This window comes from Grus americana, chromosome 11, assembly GCF_028858705.1.
Source record: "Grus americana isolate bGruAme1 chromosome 11, bGruAme1.mat, whole genome shotgun sequence".
Taxonomy (NCBI): domain Eukaryota; kingdom Metazoa; phylum Chordata; class Aves; order Gruiformes; family Gruidae; genus Grus; species Grus americana.
The window spans coordinates 16889722-16907140 of NC_072862.1; the positions used below are offsets into that span (position 1 = coordinate 16889722).

At 56.1% G+C, this 17419-nt stretch overlaps 2 protein-coding genes across 5 annotated transcripts in view; one reads left to right on the top strand and one right to left on the bottom strand.

Moving 5' to 3' along the window:
- Positions 1-14050, top strand: BAP1 (BRCA1 associated protein 1). 4 transcript variants are annotated; one of them, XM_054838166.1, is made up of 17 exons: positions 1-144; positions 4061-4090; positions 4191-4245; positions 4975-5107; positions 5476-5595; positions 6087-6148; positions 6232-6374; positions 7238-7316; positions 7724-7847; positions 8179-8296; positions 8675-8859; positions 9204-9337; positions 9960-10432; positions 10559-10719; positions 11483-11575; positions 12130-12202; positions 12515-14050. In XM_054838166.1, exons 1-17 carry the CDS (start codon positions 108-110, stop codon positions 12646-12648), a joined length of 2154 nt encoding a protein of 717 aa, XP_054694141.1. In that variant the 5' UTR covers positions 1-107; the 3' UTR covers positions 12649-14050. The 4 variants fall into 4 exon arrangements, 3 of the variants coding, with proteins under 3 accessions (XP_054694141.1, XP_054694143.1, XP_054694144.1); XM_054838168.1 differs by having other exon boundaries at positions 10559-10665; XR_008578814.1 differs by lacking the exon at positions 12515-14050 and having other exon boundaries at positions 10559-11201; positions 11357-11575; positions 12130-12185.
- Positions 14051-14226: 176 nt separating this feature from the next.
- Positions 14227-17419, bottom strand: part of DNAH1 (dynein axonemal heavy chain 1) — a 76012-nt gene continuing 72819 nt past the window's right edge. Inside the window, exons 74-79 of the mRNA XM_054838129.1 lie at positions 16776-16946; positions 16444-16574; positions 15914-16058; positions 15469-15675; positions 14827-15061; positions 14227-14458 (exon numbers count right to left, since the gene is read on the bottom strand). Coding sequence (XP_054694104.1) covers positions 14337-14458; positions 14827-15061; positions 15469-15675; positions 15914-16058; positions 16444-16574; positions 16776-16946 — 1011 coding nt within the window. The 3' untranslated portion in view covers positions 14227-14336. The remainder of the gene's footprint in view (positions 14459-14826; positions 15062-15468; positions 15676-15913; positions 16059-16443; positions 16575-16775; positions 16947-17419) is intronic.

The window sequence follows — 17419 nt, forward strand, 5'->3', positions numbered from 1 at the left end:
GACGCGCAGGGGCGGGCGACGACGACGGCAGCGGCGGCGGCGGCGGGGCCCGGAGTCGGGGCGGGTGGCGGGGCCGGACATGGCGGCACGGCCCGGCCCGCGGGAAGATGAATAAGGGCTGGCTGGAGCTGGAGAGCGACCCCGGTGAGCGGCAGGGACGGCAGCGGGGCGGGGGGCGGGCCTGGGGGGCTCTGAGGGACAGGCCGGGGGTGGGGCCTGGGCCGGGGGGCTGTGAGGGACAGGCCGGGGGCTGGGGGGGGGGCCCTGAGGGGCAGGCTGAGGATGGGGGGTGTATAGGTGAAGTTTGGGGGGGGGGAATTAGGCAGGGTTACGGGGTGCAGGCCTAGAGTGGGGGTGCAGGAGAGCAGGGGTGGTGGGAGTGCGTGGGGCGGGAACAAGGGCTGGGGAGGGGGCGCGGGGAGAGGAGGGCCTGGGGAGAGAGACCTGCTAAAGGGGCCAGGGGGGTGCCTGGGGGCACGGGCGGAGGGTTGGGAGGGCAGGCAAGGGTGTAGGGGCGTCTGGGGCAGCAGTAGTGTGGGTCCTGGGGGGCAAGAGGGGCTGGTGCGGGGTTGCGGTCTGTGGGACATGGCGGGGTTAGGGAGAGGTTATGGGGGTGTAGGGCAGACAGAAAAGAGATGTCAAGAGACTGGGTATAGGGGCACAGGTGGGGGATGAGGGCAGGGATGGCGGGAACGAGGTTGCAGGAGCACTGTGTAGGCTCAGAGTGGGGCCTGGGTTCTGGTAGTGCTTGTACACGGTGTCCAAAGTGCCCCAGACACCTCTGTGTGTGTGTGTGATCTGATAAACCCAGGGGGCTTGGTGGAAAGCATCTGAAATGCTGTGAGTGTGTAGCATGAAGCATTCCTGTCGTTTGCAAATACATCCTGAAATGTCACTGAAATACAAGGAGAGGCGTGCACACGGGATGCCCCTTGCTACAGAAACAGCTCTGAGTGGCGATTGAGAACAACCTGTGTCACTTTGGGAGCATGTGAGGGTGGCATCTCCATCCTGTGCATGACAGATCCTGTCATTGCTTTGCATCTGAACGGGTGGATCAAATGCTCTCCCACAGGCAGCCCAGAAATGTGCTGAAGAACCCAGTATGGTGCCTGAGCAGCCAGGAGCAGGACAGTCATGGGCATCCCCTTCCCGCTGCGTCGGAGAAGGTGGTTTCTGTGGTGGAGTCCCGGAGTTTGTTTTGTGGGTTAGGATTTGAGGACCAAAGCCGGTGTCAGCTGGGGCATTGGTTGCACGTTGCTTTAACGTCCCTTGAGTTGCCATAGTGCAATTTGGGGTTGTCTTCTGGGAGGCTGAGAGCTGGTCTTATTAGGGTGTGATGGTGTATTTTTGAGGCTGTAGGTGAGGAAATTGGCCCCCCTTGCATTATACTTGTCTTCCTGTGCTCGGCAAAGGATTCTGTCTGTTGTCGGTCTCCCAATCAGCCCAGGTTTTGCTGCTCTTTATCCTCTTTTTACTGGTACTCGGGAGTTGCCAAAATCATTCCCGTCCTCCTCCTCCTTCTTTGTCATGATGCTGCTGAAGACAGGACATGGTTTGGATTCTCACACTTGGGAGGGAAGGTTATTTGCTTGGAGGATAATCTCTCTGGGCAGAGCGGGCTCTCAGCATGCCGCGGCTACGCTCCTTCAGGTGTGTGGCAGTTCGGATGCAGAGGTGGCAGCTGGGACAGCAGTTAGGAATGACCCCTGCGCTGCTCTTGGCTTTCAGCACATCCCATAAGCTGCCCAGTCCTTGCCACAGGGCTTGGGATTGAAAGCTCTTGGTGCTTTACTGGTCATGAAGGGTTGGTAGATGCAGATTTGGGCTGTCGGTTGCGGGGCGGAGAGGGGAGCCTTGGGAACCTCCAGGCTGCTGGCGTAGTGTTGTGTGTACTTGTGGACACCAGAATATTTCCTCCAGCCAACCCAAATAATTTGGGATGGGGGTTTTGGGTGTTCCAGGAGTGATGGCAGCAGCAGGACTATGCCTTTGGGGATGCTGAGGTAATATAAAATATTTGAATGAATCAGAGAAAAAACATGGTTGGAAGGGATCCCTGGGCAGTCTTTGGCCCAAAGCAGAGCTGACTTCAAAAGAAGTTCAGGTCGCCATGACCATGTCCGGTTGAATACGCCCAAGAAGATTTCTGCTCCCCGGTCCCAGGACTGACCACACTGGTAGCGAAGAACTGTTTTTTTCCGGGTGCACAGTTAGAATTTCTCTTGCTGCAGCTTGTTCCCATCACTTCTTGTCCTTTCCCAGTGTGCTCGGAGAAGCTTGGCTTCATCCTCTCTCTGACTCCCCAGCAATGTTAATCAGACTGGAGGAAAACACGTGACGGCTGACTTCCCATCTCCTTTGGTGCAGCCCTGCTGGTCTGACACACAGTCCTGGAGAACTGCTGTGGAGATGTGGGAGTGCTCCAGCCTGAGCCACAGTGAGCTTGGAAGTCCTGCTTGGTCTTCTTCTGGTGGTACCTGCGGAAGCAGCACTGCTTTCGGCATTTGCGGTTGTTTGGGTTTGCAAACCCTTGCTCTGATGCAAATCTTCCTTGGCGGTGAGGCAGAGCTTGTGATACGGTTCATGTCTCACATCGCATGTGTTTCGCCGTGATCAGTAGACTGTAACTGTTGAAATTGGAGAGTGAGTGAGGCTGTTGGCTTTTGCGGAAGCTTTTACAGTTGAGAGACTCTACCTGTAAACAGCTGCGACTCCTGCTTCTGTAACAGACGCCATTAAAGATGGAACAAGAGCCGCAGCTGTAATAAGCATCTGAAGACCCTTATGGTCTGCAAGGACCGCTTGCCCTAAGGGGGTTGCTGCAAGGAAGGCAGCGAGGCTGCGGCGCTGCCTGAAGTCTCTGTAGATGTCACCTGTATGACGCACCCCTCCACAGCGTCAAGTATTCTGAGCAAAAACATCTCTGTCAGAAAGGTGTCAGGGTTTGGTGCAGTGGCGTTGCATGGCCAGGAGGCTGTCACTGGTTCGAAGCATGTTATTTCCATAGTGTGTTTCTTCCCACTGACAATTTTGTAAGAAATACAATGTTTTCTGCTAAATTAATGAAGACTCTTTGCTCCCAGAAGTTTCTTCCCTGTTTTAGTCATTTTAACTTTGGTGTGGAAGCCCTTTGGGCTCTTCCCTTCTTGACTGAGCCACTTACATCAGGTTCCTTAAATCTTTTGCTTACAGGGATGTTTCTCAGGATTGAATCCTTCTTATTGATATTCCCTGGCCTTCCTCCCAGGCTTTCAGCAGCCTTTATATGGGAGCGAAAGAAGTAGATTTATTATTCTAGTCTCGAGCTCACTAACTCCGCATGGGGGGGGGGATTGCCTAAAAATTGGGCCGACTGCCTTTTCTACGGCATTGTAGTGGAAGCTGCTGCTCAGTCGCTGATGTCTAATAACCCTTCGGTCTCTTTGCCGTTGTGTCTGTATCCCTGGTTATGTCCTTCTGCAATGGGAATTTTGTAGTCACTGGAGACAGGCTCTTGGATTTGGTTCCCCAGGAGAGAGGGAGATGAAGACGAGCCTTTCAGCCCTTGGACTTCCGCACGGCCCTGCTGCTCTGAGCTGGCTTTCCCTTCACTGGCTGTCTTTCACTAACAAGAACATAAATGATCTTCTTTTAAAATGTCCTGTGATCTATTCAGCCACGTTTCTGTCCAGTTAGAAGTGTGCTTGTCGTTGAGGTGCTCCCTGCTGCTGTTCATGGTGGGGGTTTGCTTCTTGGCAGGCCATCTGCAGTGTGTCAGGATGCTGAAGGTGGGTCCAGCTTCATCTGGCTCCAACAGGAGAGGGTTGGTTCAGGTCCTCTTGAGGAAGAGGATGATGAATGGGTATGGAGGGATGAAGGGCAGAGCCAGGGCACATCTGTAGAGAGCAAGGGCTCAACAGCTGCTGGGGAGTCAGCATGATCCTGGTGCTGCTCTGCTGCGGTTTTTCTGGCTGCACCGTGGCCTGGGACCGCGTGGGACCTTTGAGGGGCCGCTGGCAGCAGGTTTCCTCTCTGCTCTCTTCACTCAGAGGTAATCTGTTGGTTTGTTCCTTTTCAGGTCTCTTCACACTCCTGGTCGAAGATTTTGGTGAGTACAAGAAGCCTTCCTGGGAAGTTGGTTTCATGCTTGACATTACCCCTAGTCCTTTCAGGTGGGCTTTATACCAGCTTCTGCCCTTTGTTTGCAGGGGTCAAGGGAGTGCAGGTTGAAGAGATTTATGATCTGCAGAGCAAATGCCAAGGGTAAGTCACAGGCGTGAAATTGTCAGTTTTAAGCAGCAGAATGGTCTGTGGGCCTGGGTGCTCGTTGCCAGGCATTCAGAAGGGCCCATGCGAGCTTGTCAGGCAGTGTTGTAAGCGATGAACTAAGAGTGCTTCATCAGGTTTGGGGCAGACGGGTGATCTCATGCCTTGAGAAAGACCTTGTGGAGCAGGTGGGGGACATACTTCAAGGGCTTCATCTCCCTTTCCCCATGGAGAGGTGCAGTGCCAACCAGCGTGCTTGCAGTCTGGGCTTTCTCCCTGTCTCAGCACTTTGAAATGGCTTTGAGGCTGTTGCTTTCTTAAAAGCCACTGTCTGAACCTCTCTTGAAAATGAATACAACATATATTTAAAAGGAGGAGTCATTTGGTGGTCAGACACTATTCTGCAGGTCGGTCAGTGTCCAAACGTGAATTTCACCTCCTGTTTCCCTGTCTGAGCCTCTTAAGACCTGTCAAGCCCCAAAGTTTTCAAGCTTGATTGTTGTCTGAGCCTGGAGCATCAGTGCAGAAGAGTGTCTTGGGCAATGTGGGGCTGAGGGGACTCAGGCGGGGATGGTCACTTCCAGAAAGATGGGGCTGGTGGTTCTGCTTTTCCTCTCTGTCTTTGCTCTGCCCATTGTTTGAAGCAGAAGGTTTCTGGCACTGGGCAGAGCAGCCCCACTGGTGTGGTCCATCCAAAATGATGCAGCTGCTGACTTCTCTCCGCAGCCCCGTGTATGGGTTCATCTTCCTGTTCAAGTGGATTGAGGAGCGCAGATCACGCCGGAAGGTCTCTACCCTGGTGGATGAGACGTCGGTGATCGACGATGACATCGTTAATAACATGTTCTTTGCTCACCAGGTAGGCTGCAGGCAAGGGAAAAGTGTGTGTGTCTCATGTGACGCTTCAGGGAAGCAATGTGATACTGAGAGGCTGCAGTGCTCTTGCTGGTCCTGAGGGCAGCTCCTCTTTCTGGGGAGCCTCTGCCCTGAGCTCCAGGTCGGAGGGAATCCAGGGAGGCCTGCGAGCCTGTCCGTGGCCTGCACTGTGAGCAGATGCTCATGGGGGCATGGTGTCGCTCACTAGAGACTGACCTCCTTCCTTCCTTTGAGAGCTGAGGTCAAGTCGCTGCTCTCACAAACGGTTCTTGTGTCAGTACTTTTCAATTGATTATTGTCAACTCTGAGGGGTTGTTGAAGGGTTGCCTTGTTCCTTGTGTCACCCTCCAGCTGATCCCCAATTCCTGTGCCACCCACGCCCTCCTGAGCGTCCTCCTGAACTGCAACAATGTCGACCTGGGCCCCACGCTGAGCCGCATGAAGGATTTCACCAAAGGATTTAGCCCTGAGGTAGGGGCAGGGGTGTGCAGGGCTGTGCACGGGTGCGGCACGTGAATCTGCCTCTCGCTCCCCTCTCGGGATGATGCTGTCTCCTTTCCAGCCCGTCGTGGCTGCACCCTACATCACTCCTGCCTCTCCTCTCTCATCTTCCTGCCTTGCCTTGCCCAGGGCCTTGGTCCCCTTATGCTGGGCACAGCTCTGAGCCTTCTGTTGTGCTGTTCTCTAGCCCAAGTGCATTCTCTAAGTCTGTGATCAAAAGTTGTCTCTCCTACCTTCAGACCTATCTTGAAGTCTGTGTTTCTCTCTAAGTGTAATTTCTTTAGCAGAAATTGTGTGTTCTTTTCATCTTGGGTTTTACCTATAACTCAGCAGAGTATGTGCCTGAAAGTTGCCCTCCCAGTCCTGTGTATGGATGGAGGGAGGGAGTGGGGAGCCGGTGGGTGAAGCATTTTGTTTCCTGTCACTTCTCAATTGTTTTCCTCTCTTGCTGTTTGCTGCAGAGTAAAGGCTATGCCATCGGCAACGCCCCAGAGCTGGCCAAGGCCCATAACAGCCATGCCAGGTGAGTGAGGGGCTCTCTCGCAGCTCCCTTTCGCTGGAGGAGGCAGACTCTCCGCTGACCTCTCGCCTCTCTTGCCCTCGCAGGCCGGAGCCACGGCACTTGCCGGAAAAGCAGAATGGTATCAGTGCTGTGCGAACCATGGAGGCTTTTCATTTTGTCAGTTATGTCCCCATCAAGGGACGGCTGTTTGAGCTGGACGGGCTCAAGGTCTATCCCATTGACCACGGTAAGAACCCTCCTGTCCCTGCTCATTGACGCAGTTGAATAGACCCTGGTATGTCCAAATGTATTATTTTTCATTGCCTCTAAATGTTAGCTCATGTTTGTGGAGAATTGCTCCAATGGCTCCCAGATTTGTCCTGAGTTTTGATAGCTCATTTTGGAGCCTATGCACTGGGGATTCTGTCTAGAAGGCAATTATTTCTAAATGCATTGCATTGCTTTTTCCAGCCTTGCCATTTTCCTCCCCTGTTGCTCTGGGTCATGAGCTCCTTCTGCAGCTCTGAAATAACTTGGTATCGCAAGCAGAATTTGCCTCCTCCTTCCCCTCTCCTTGTGCCAAATAACCACTGTGTGTTGAGGCGCAAGGTCCCAATGCAGATCCCAGCAGGCTGCTTGGGTTACTCCCTTCTCTTTCAACGTGACCACTAATTCTGTCTTTTAGACACTTATTTATCACCACTAGGGCTTTGCTCTGTCAGGCCCTTTGGTAAGGTACTCGCTTCAAGCACTTAGGTTTCTTAAGCACGGCACCAGATCCAGTGGCAGGTGGATCCCAGCAAGACCTGGGATTTCCTTGGACTTTGTGAGCCCGGAGCCTGTGAATCACTTGTGGTCTGTAGGGTTCAAAACTCACCTTTCTGCCCTGCAGATAACTCACGTTTTCCATTCGGAAGGCAGAGGCAGGGGGTTCCACGTATGGGCTGACAGCATGGTCCTTCTGCCTCCTGGGCTCCTTCTTGACTTGCTCCCTGGTATGTAAGGGAGCCATGCAATTGCCTCTTGTGGGGATGGCAGGATCCGCTCTGTGAGTCTGAAGCAGGACCCTTGGCCTGCTTTGCTAATTCCAGCTCTGTCTTGTTATCACAGGGCCATGGGCTGATGACGAGGAATGGACGGATAAAGCCAGGAGAGTAATCATGGAGCGCATCGGCCTGGCCACTGCAGGGTAATGTCCCAGGCCATGGTGCAGGCACTAGCCCCTCACCATTTTTCCCTGGATTATGTCTACTGTGGTCCCTGTTGTGGAAGTGTGGGTGGAGAACGTTGCTTGGGAGGGGCGCAGGCGCACTGCCTCCTTGCCTTCTCTTGCTTACAATGTACCTGCCTTCAGAGCACGCAGAGAAGCCGCATTCTCTGTGTGATGCAGAGTCCCTGCAAATGGCCGTGCAGGATAAGAGTGGCCAGATTAGGTCCCTGTTAGCTTCAGTCCATAGGAGAAGGAATGGTGCTTCTGGTCCTGAGCTCGGCCTCTTGGATGCTTGGGCATGAAGGTGACCAAGTGCTGGCACAGGTTGTGGGAGACGGGCTTTCCACCACCAGCTTGTGGCTGACATCTGCTGTCCCTTCCTGCAGGGAGCCGTACCATGACATCCGCTTCAACCTGATGGCGGTGGTGCCTGATCGGAGGATGAAGTACGAGTCCAAACTGCACATCCTGAAGATGAACCGCCAGACTGTGCTGGAGGCCTTGCAGCAGGTAGGACAGCCCAAGCCCTGAGGGAGTGTGAGCCTGGGGTGGGAATAGACTCTGTTTTCAGGGCATCTCCCTGTGCTGTGGGGGGCCTGGATTTTGGGGAGTTTTTTTGGCCTTGGGAAATGACTTCTGGGGAGAGGAGATAACCTCCCAGGTGAGGAGCAAAAGCCCAAGCAGCAAGGCTGGTTATCCATGGCATCATCAGTTGATGTGCACGTGGGTGCTCAGCAGTTGGCTCTCCCTCACAAGTTCTTCTGCAGTGCCTGAATGGGAGGGATGTGGTTTGGGTCACCCCGGTCCAGCACTCAGTCTCTATATGTCATTTGCCTTCAAGCTTATCCGAGTAACTCAGCCTGAGCTGATCCAGACCCAGAAATCTCAGGAGTCTCAATCTCCCGAAGAGGCAAAGCCAGCCAGCAGCAAGACTGTGGCTCCAGAGAGTGCCCATCCAGGTAGACCCCCCCATACCAGTGGTGTTGCCAGGCTGGCCTGCATCGGAATGAGCACAGGCTGGTGACAGTGAGCTTGAGGCAGTTTTGTGGTCAGCTTCACTTTCTTTTCTCCCAGCCCAGCTCCGTGCGCACTGTGCTGTGGTGCAGTAGATGCCTCAGTGCTGGGGAGGAGTGTCGGAGGGACGCAGAGCTTGAAAATGGGAGGGCTTAAGCTTGGGGACATTGGTGACAGCTGCATGTGGAATGGGAAGTGGGTGTGATGGTCTGGTGGAGCGCAAGAGCTCTCCTTTTATGTGGGGTGGGCAAGGGGTGGCAGAGGACATGGAGTAAAAAGCGATGGTGCTGGTTGTGAAAAGCTGTGCTGTGCTTGTATGGCAGACGGCACCGATGAGCCCGTCAGCCAGGGCCACGCCACGGCCACGCAGAGCCCACCCAACAAATCCAAACCGGTGGCAAAGACAGCGAGCAGTATCAATGGGGCGCCTCCAGCAAACCCCAACCCCATTGTGCAGAGGTTGCCAGCCTTCCTGGATAATCACAACTACGCCAAATCCCCCATGCAGGTAGGCTGGAGCTCCAGGCCAGCAGCATGTCTGACTTGAGCTGAGCTTTTTGCTTCCAGTCCCTCTCTTCCCCGGGACTCTGGCTGTCAGCCGGCCTAAGCCCTTCCCCTGCTGTGCAGCCTGCCTGCCCTTGCACTGACCCAGGCTGGAAGGTGAGAGGGTAAATAAGGCCTGACCTGGCAAAAGAGGTTGGCGTTAATGTGGGTCAGCTGAGCGAGCACAGGGAAGAGTCCCCCGTCCCCTCTCGAAAGGGGCCCCAGCGCTCGGCTGGACTGAGGACGTGTCCGCTGGGCTCTTCCTCCTTGTGCCGCTGCCGGCAGTCCGTCAACAACGGTGTTTTGCAGGAGGAGGAAGACCTTGCAGCAGGAGTGGGTCGCAGCCGAGTCCCAGTCCGGCAGCACCAGCAGTACTCGGACGATGAGGATGACTATGATGATGATGAGGAGGAGGAAGTTCGTAACACCAACTCGGCCATCAGGTGACAGCTTGAGCCGAGGGTGGGGGGCAGGGGGCTCATGTTTGTAGAACCACCAGCGGTGACTTCCAGATCTCTTTCCTGAGTGCTTTTAGCTGTGTTAGAGCCTGTATCTGTGTGTGCACTTAGGGCTGTTCTCTTCGCCTGTGCTTTTACTGTTCACGCACTGGATTTTGTAAAGCTCTTCTGTAGCTCTTCGCAATCAGCCCTGAATTTTGTCTGCCCTGAATATAACTGTATATTGGCAGCACGCTTTGGGGAACCTCAGTTCCCCAGTCCAATTGCCAGATCAGCTCGTGGTGACAATGTTGGTGTGCTCGGACTGCTGTGACCCTACCCTCCTAACCTTCACCGCGAGGCTGCTTTTGGGGCTTTTGGAAGAAGAGCAGGGGTACACAGCACCCTGTGTGCCCTGGCTGTGTAGGGGTACCTGCAGCTGAGTGGTTCAGTGGGGTAGGGTGCTGCCAGAGAAGCTGGTGGCAGTGGGGGGGACCTAGAAATGTTTCAGGCCTTGCTTCATGCCAGCAGACAGGCTGGAGTGCTGTGTGTGGAGCTGACAGTGCCTGCGCTGGGTCCCCACCTCCTTCCACCAGCTACTCACCTTCCCTGCTGTGTTCCTGGGCAGGTACAAAAGGAAAGGGCAGGTAAAGCAAGAGCACGTGGCAGGGGCTGCGGATGGCCAGCTCTCCGTCCTCCAGCCCAACACCATCAACGTCCTGGCTGAGAAGCTGAAGGAATCTCAAAAGGATCTTTCCATTCCCCTGTCCATCAAGACAAGCGGTGGGGGCACTGCCGTGGCGGTGGTCACCCACTCCCAGCCCTCTCCCACCCCCAGCAACGAGAGCACGGACACCGCTTCCGAGATCGGCAGCGCCTTCAACTCCCCATTGCGCTCTCCCATCCGCTCGGCCAACCCCACCCGCCCCTCCAGCCCCGTCACCTCCCACATCTCCAAGGTGCTCTTCGGCGAGGAGGATGGCCTGCTGCGTGTTGACTGCATGCGCTACAACCGGGCTGTCAGGGACCTGGGGCCCGTTATCAGCACTGGCCTGCTGCACCTCACGGAGGATGGCGTGTTCTGCCCGCTGGCTGTTGCAGGTAGGTGCCTGCCATTTTTTGGAGGGGTCGCATCTCCCCTGTGGTGACGGGACAGCGTCCTGTGACTTTGGGAGTGGATACCAGTCCTTTGCGATGGCTCCTAACACTTCCTTCCCCTGTGTGCAGATGGGGGGAAATGTTCCCCCCCTTCCATCAAACCTGGTGAAGAGGCCCTGGTTGCAATCAAACTGGACGAGAAGGAGGGCAGTGAGGCCAGTGACAGCAAAGAGAAGGTGGGACTTGGCAGGACCAGTGATCACCCTGGGGGGGAAAAGTATTCTCCCAAGGTGAGTTTTGTGCTGAGACAGCCCTGGGAACATGGAGCTCCCTGCGCTCGCCCAGAGACGCAGCAGCGCTGGCAGTGACTGAACCGCATGTGCACGCTGTCCCGCTCACGTGTCGCCGCAGCCGTGCCTTGAGGCACAGGCAGTGCAGGTTTTGTGCCTTGCGTCATCTCAGGGACGTTTGCCTTGACAGTGGGCAGAGCCGCTGTCTCCTGCAGCCGAGACGTTCGGCGTGCTGTGCTCTCCTTTGGGCCAGAGGCTGATGGGACCCTGCACCCCCAAACCCCAGCCCCCTGGTAACTTCAGTGCCTGTCTCTGCCCTCCAGCCAGAGACAGGAACAGGCTCAGGCAGCACAAGCGCATCAAGAGCTCCCTGGAGGAGAGCTGGTTAGGAACTGTTTTACTCAAAAGGGAAGTCTTCAGATTTTGTTATTGAGAGGAAGCAGGCCCTGGGGTGTTTCTTAGGTGTGCACACAGAGAACCAGGTACATGTGCCTGGGCCAGGCTCAGGCAGAACGCAGCTCCCCTTGCGCTGGCCGTAGTGCTGGCTGATTGATCACCCTCTGACTCAGAAATTCCCTACAATGAACTGATCTCTTTTTTTTTTTTTTTTTTTTTTCCTCCCTCCCCACCTATTAAGCATTTTATGCTTTGATGAATCCTCCCTTTCCCAGTGCAGAGAGGAACACCTACCAGCTCACCCTGCTGGCTCCTGGGCTGCAGCAGGGGTCTGTCTGCTCACGTTTGCTCTGCTTGATCCTGGCAGGAGCTGCTGGCACTGCTGAAGTGCGTGGAGGCAGAGATTGCGAACTATGAGGCCTGTCTGAAGGAAGAGGTGGAGAAGAGGAAGAAATTCAAGGTGTGTTTGTGGATGGCTTGTTTGCATTGCTGATTTAGCTCCCTGAAGACTTCTCTCTGGGGTGGCTTTATGTCAAAGTGGAGGGAGGGTGTTTCAGCTGGGAACGGTGATGGGAAGCGTTCAGGGTCCCTTTCCCGTTACCAAACAGCCCCATGGGGCAGAGCTCCCACCAGGACAGACCGAAGCCCCTGGGCAGCACTTACAAGCTTGAGGAGGATGGTGGAGCTCTGCAGCTGGGAGTCAGCTGAACATCAGCACTGACAGGAGGAAGGGGAAAGTCTCTGCCCCAAGGCCTGGCAGGATTCCTCCCCTGCCCACCCTTGCCTCTTCCCAGCTGCCCTTTGTGGAAAACACTGGCATCTGAGCTGGGATGGAGGCCGTCCCAGTTGTGCACTGGCCTGAGTTGGGCTGGGAGGTGGGTGCCTTCCTGTTCTGGTCTCCTTGGCCTGCAGGATGGGCCAGACATACTGGTTCTTTGCCCCGTTAGCCTTGAGTTGTCCTTTCTCCCTGCCACCTGTTTGTGGATTATTTGTGGATTTGTCATCTCTTTGTAGATTGACGACCAGAGGAGAACCCACAACTACGATGAGTTCATCTGTACCTTCATCTCCATGCTGGCCCAGGAAGGTGAGCCGTGCAGCGTGGGGTTCAGTCAGCTGGGGGCCTCCCACCGTGGAGTTAGGGGAGCCGCACTGAGCGTGGCAGAGCAGCAGCTGGGGGCCAGGGAAGCTCACCCAGCCCTGCTCCCTCTTTCTGCCAGTCCTAGGGCACGAGGTAGCACTCAATTTGGGGAGCCACACGTCTCTGCATCCTTCTGATTTTATAGTCCCAGGAGGAGCCCACTGATGGGTTTTGGGCAAGAGAGGGAGGGCTGCACACTGGCATGGGCAGTACCAGCACTCCAGCACGGGACATGTCTGTCTGCCTCTCCCCCTGCAGGCATGCTGGCAAGCCTCGTGGAGCAGAACATCTCTGTCCGCAGGCGGCAGGGAGTCAGCATCGGCCGTCTGCACAAGCAGAGGAAGCCGGACCGCCGGAAACGCTCCCGGCCGTATAAAGCCAAGCGTCAGTAGCCTGGGAGTCAAGACTGTGAGAAACAGCAGCTGGGCTTTGTGGCTTTGGGCAGTGGCACTTGGATCTATGTTACCCTTTGCCCAAGGAAGAGGGACCACAGCGACAAGCCCTTGGCCGAGCCTGGGGACAAAGAGAAATCATTTTCTTCTGAGCCCGAGTTGTGAACGGCAGAAACGCGTTGTCTTGAGGGGAGTCCCTGCGGCAGTAGGCAAGCTGGAGTGCCCAGCTGCCTGACTGTGCCACGGCAGTGCCCAGATGCCGTGGGCCTGTGTCTCGACACCGTGGCTGAGGACTGCGGCAGGAGGGGAAGAGCCCACCCGGCTGGCAGTGGGTCTAGCATTGTGGGAATGCTGGCGATGCCAACGCGAGGCTGTACTGGCCGCAGCTGGCTGTGGCTTGTGTCCTCCTGTGTCCAGGCTTTCAGCTCTGTGCTTTCCCAGGACATTCGCATCTGTGTTTTCTATCCCTCTCCCTCCCTTCCCCAAATTTATTTTTTGTTCTGACCCATGCTTTGGCCATTGCTAAGCGAGGCAGTTCCGGGACAGAGCCCGTTCTCCTGCATCCACCCACCCTGCTGCTCTGCCCTGTTCCCAGAGCTGGCTGATGTGCAGCCAGGCACTCCTGCCTTGCCCTGCCCTCACTGCTTGGGGGTGGCAGCACTCCCTGCCAGTGCAGCCAGGCTCCCCCATGGGCCTCGGCAACTCTACTGCCGGGTGAGAATGGGTGGGCTCGTCCCTGGAGCTGGGCCTTCTGCCCAGCCTTGTGTGGTGGGGCTGGGGGGTGGCACGTGGCTCTGCTGCCACAGCTGCTCTCCTGGGTACCAGCTCTGGCCCCAGCAGCACCTGTAGGTCGCACGAGGTTGCTCCAGTCCCCGAGAAACCCCGTGAATTATGAACAGACCAAGTTCATAGGGTGGCCTCAGTGCTGCTGGATGTGGAGTCACTTGGTGCCCTTGGCAAAGCCTTTCAGCGTGGGGAGAGGCGACAGTGGTTGCTTGTAATGCTCATGGCAGGATGGGGACTGCAGCAGTGGGCAGCCCAAAGCTGCTCCTGCCCAAGCCTCTTGCTGGCTGCTAAGCCAGAACTTGCTGTTGCAGGCAGCAGCCCCTTTCCACCTGCCATCTCCTGCCTGTCCCCAGCAGCCCGGCAGAAATGTCAGAAGCCAGAGGTCAGCAGCTCTCTCCTGAGGTGTCCTGAGGCGTAGCTGGGCCAAGGGGAGCTGCCACAGGACTGGACTGAATTTTGCAAATGTGCAAATTTGTACAGATCTTGACTATGGAATGAAACTGTTCTTTTGGTATTTGTTGAAGGGAAGAAAAGCCTTCTGTCTCTTGCTGTGTCTAATATTGAGTTCTGTAAATAATGGATCCGTCTGAAAGAATAAAGCTATCCTGTAGCGGCAGCTCAGGGAGAGAGGTGTGCGAGGGAAGGGAGCGGGGCAGCTGGGAGCACAGAGTGTCAGCACTGGGCCTTGTTGTCCCCACTGGCAGCTCTTCTGTGGTGCTAAAAACTTGAGGTAAGTGTCGGGATTGCAACAACAACAGGTGAGGTGATGCTGGTGGGGTCAAGCTTGATTTATTGACGCAGCTTGGAGGGCAGGAGGAGAGGGGGAGCGGCTCCTGCTGCCTGCCCGTGCTGCTTACCTCCGCACAGGATGGCTCAGGCCCTCAGCGGGGATGGTTTTCTGGCTAGAAGTCCAGGGCACAGATCAAGGCTGTACCCCGTTTGATCCAGTGTTTCTGTGGCTTGTCTGTAGGGATCTCCACAGCAATCACGTAGTTGGTGGAGTGGCCCGTTGTTGACAGCGTGCCTGTAACGGGAAGCAAGGGCAGGAGGGTGGTACTGCAGGAGTCCCTTAAAGTGATCCCATGTGAGATCCCCTGTCCCATCCCCGTGTTAGGTGACAGGCTGGGGGAAAGGCTTGTGTATTAAATTGGGTGTGGGCTGCAGGAGAGCCTGGCCAGAGGCACTGCTGCATAGCCAGGGTGCCTGCCTGCTCCATCTCCACGACCACAGCAGGAGAAATCTTGTTTTCCCTTGATGGTCTCAGCCAACAGTGCCTCGCTCCATGTCAGTGCATGGCAGGAGGAGGAGCCCCTGCGGCCTGTCGTGGGCTGTCCTTCCTAACTGCTTCTACAATCCCCTTGGCTTCTGGAGTTCTGTCTTTAGGGCACCTACCAGCGCGAGTGAGAGTCTTATAGATGGGGCACAGGTAGGTGCCAGTGGCTGGAGGCTTGCGGTTGGGGACAGGAAGCAGCCAGATGACGGCCATCTCCGTGTAAAGCTCCTTGGGACGCGACTCCGCTAACTGAAACGTGGCAGGGTCCCAGCGGGCGCCTTCGAGAAACAAGCCATGGATGTAGCAGCCTTGGTCGGGATGGTGAGTGAGCTCGCTCACTGACTCCTTCATTACCTGCAGAGAGGAGCAGGCCCTGATCAGGACATGTCCCTGGAGGCTCGGCCCCAAGGACCCCCTTAAGCTGCTCTTAGCTAAGTCAGCACTGCTCCAGGAAAGCCTGCCCCAGCTATCAGATGGTCTGGGCTGGGTTTTCTGGCATCTTGCACCATGAGGCTGTGGGGCAGCCTGTGCAAAGCCTGCAGAGAGGGATGTGAGCAGGTCTAGAGAGGCAGAGAGGTCTCCTTGCCTTGTGGAGGTATCTGGCACTGTGGGTGGGTGTCTCTGAGCACAAACGGGATGATGGGGTCCATGGGCAGCTAGTGGCTTCGCCTCTTGGGCAGGTCAGGGCTGGAACTGCTACCTTTGTAGTCCTCTAGCAGCAGATTCCAGAAAAATCCAGAGTCTCTGGCTGACTTACTGACCTTGAAGCTGAATGAGATGGTATCGATGGAGATGACGGACTTCCTGGCAAAGTTCTGCAGTGTCCCGGTGAGGAAAGCCTGGGGGAAGAAGAGCCCGCTGATCCAGAACACAGAGGGGATCCCGTGGATGATCCATTTCTGCAAGAACTCGATCCGCTGCACCAAGTCGTTCACCCAGGATGCCAAGGGCTTCAGCGACGGGTAGGCCTGGGGGGCAAGGAAGGCATTGAAGGCATGCAAGGACCCCTAGACCTTGTGCCCCAGCTGCTCACAGCTGCCCAGAGCCCAGGGATTCATCTGGCCTGGGCCTGGGAACAACTGGAAGCTGAATTAGGCAGGAGACATCTCCATGCCAGGGGAGCAGGAGCCAGCTCCATGTGAGACAGCCCAGTTCCCCTGGTTTGGGTGAGCTCCTGCGGGCAGCTGGGCTGGCTGGGGCACGTACCTTGGCATTCCACATCTCGGGGACAGCGTTGTTGTACAAGCTGCTGGCCATCAGCTCCAGCTGAGAGGACATCACGACCAGGCCCTTGAGAGCTTTCAGCAAATCCCTCAGTGTCTGAGCAATCACCTCCAAGAGCTTGTTGTACCTACGGAGAAAGAGCAGAGGGATGCGAGTGACTTGGTGCAGTGGTTTATTGTCCACGTCTGGCCAGAGAGGGCCTGGATCTCTGCCCAATGGGTGAAGCGCCTCCATGTAACGCCCAGCCCCAGTTCTCTTTAACGGGGGGGTCTCATAGCTGCCCCCCGCCAAGCCCCGGATTGCTGACAGTAGCAGATGGAGACACTGATCAGTCCCTGCACGACAGGGACCAGCCAAAGGCTGTGGCTGGGACAAGACAGTTGTTACTGTTGCTGCCATGCTCAGCAATGAGGCTCCTGAGGGTGGGTGGGAGCAGGGGCCCGCACATCTCTGCTGTTCCCCAAGGGACCAGCTGGTCACTGGCCCAGGACATGATCCTGCAAGGGTTTTACCTGATCACCTCCTGTACCAGCACGGTGTTCATGGACTCTTCGTAGAGCAGCGGGTATTTGTGGATCACCTCCTGCAGGTTCATGGGGGCAGGCAGCTTTGCCAGAATGTCGTTAGAGGTCTCCTCCACAAGCTGGAAGGAAGACAGCACGTGCATGATGGGTGAGCATCCTGCCAGCCACGGCTGCTGAGAAGGGGGGAGGCTAACACCTGGACGGCAGTGCCACTGCGGGCACCCAGGAGGCAGGGAGGCACCTGCTGAGAGCTGGTGTTTGTGCTCGCTGCCTGCGCCGGGCACTGGCTGACAGAGCACTGACGGGATCGGAGCACCCACCTCCTCCCTGCTGTGGCCTCCCAGCGTGAAGGTCTTGGGTTGCAGCTGTGTAATGGCCCCCAGCAGAGCAAAGGTCTCATTCTGAGCGAAGGTGATGTTGGCGTTGTCATGTAAACCAAAGAGCTCTGGGCTGTCGTTGAGTGGCAGGCTCTTGATGTACTGGAGGTAGCCCTGGAGAGGAATCCGCACAGGCTGTGAGGCCAAGAGCACGGGGATAAAGCTGGGGTGCCCCTTTGGGCTGCTATGGGCCTGGCCCGAAAGAAATGACTAAGCCAGGGTTGCTGGATAAGCTAAACCCAGCAGATCACAGACCTGCAGGTTCAGTTGGGAGATATTCCTTGTCTCATTGTTTGAGTTTCATTCATCTGACTTCTACACAGTTCCTGTCACAGCCAGGAAACCTAACTCGCAGCTTTGATTTAGGGACAGCTTCTGCATGCCCTAAGCAATACTGGCTGATGCAGGACTCAGGCTGCTGGGGAGGCTGAGGGGGTGGCAGCTCCTCTGAGCCAGGTTTGGTGGCTGAGCAGAGGCCATGGCCATGGTTTGTGGTCTGGCTGGGGAGTTAAATTGTGTTTGTGCGGAAGCAAACACATGCTATGAGAACGGGTAGCTTGGCAGTGAGCTTCCTGCCGTGTCTCCTG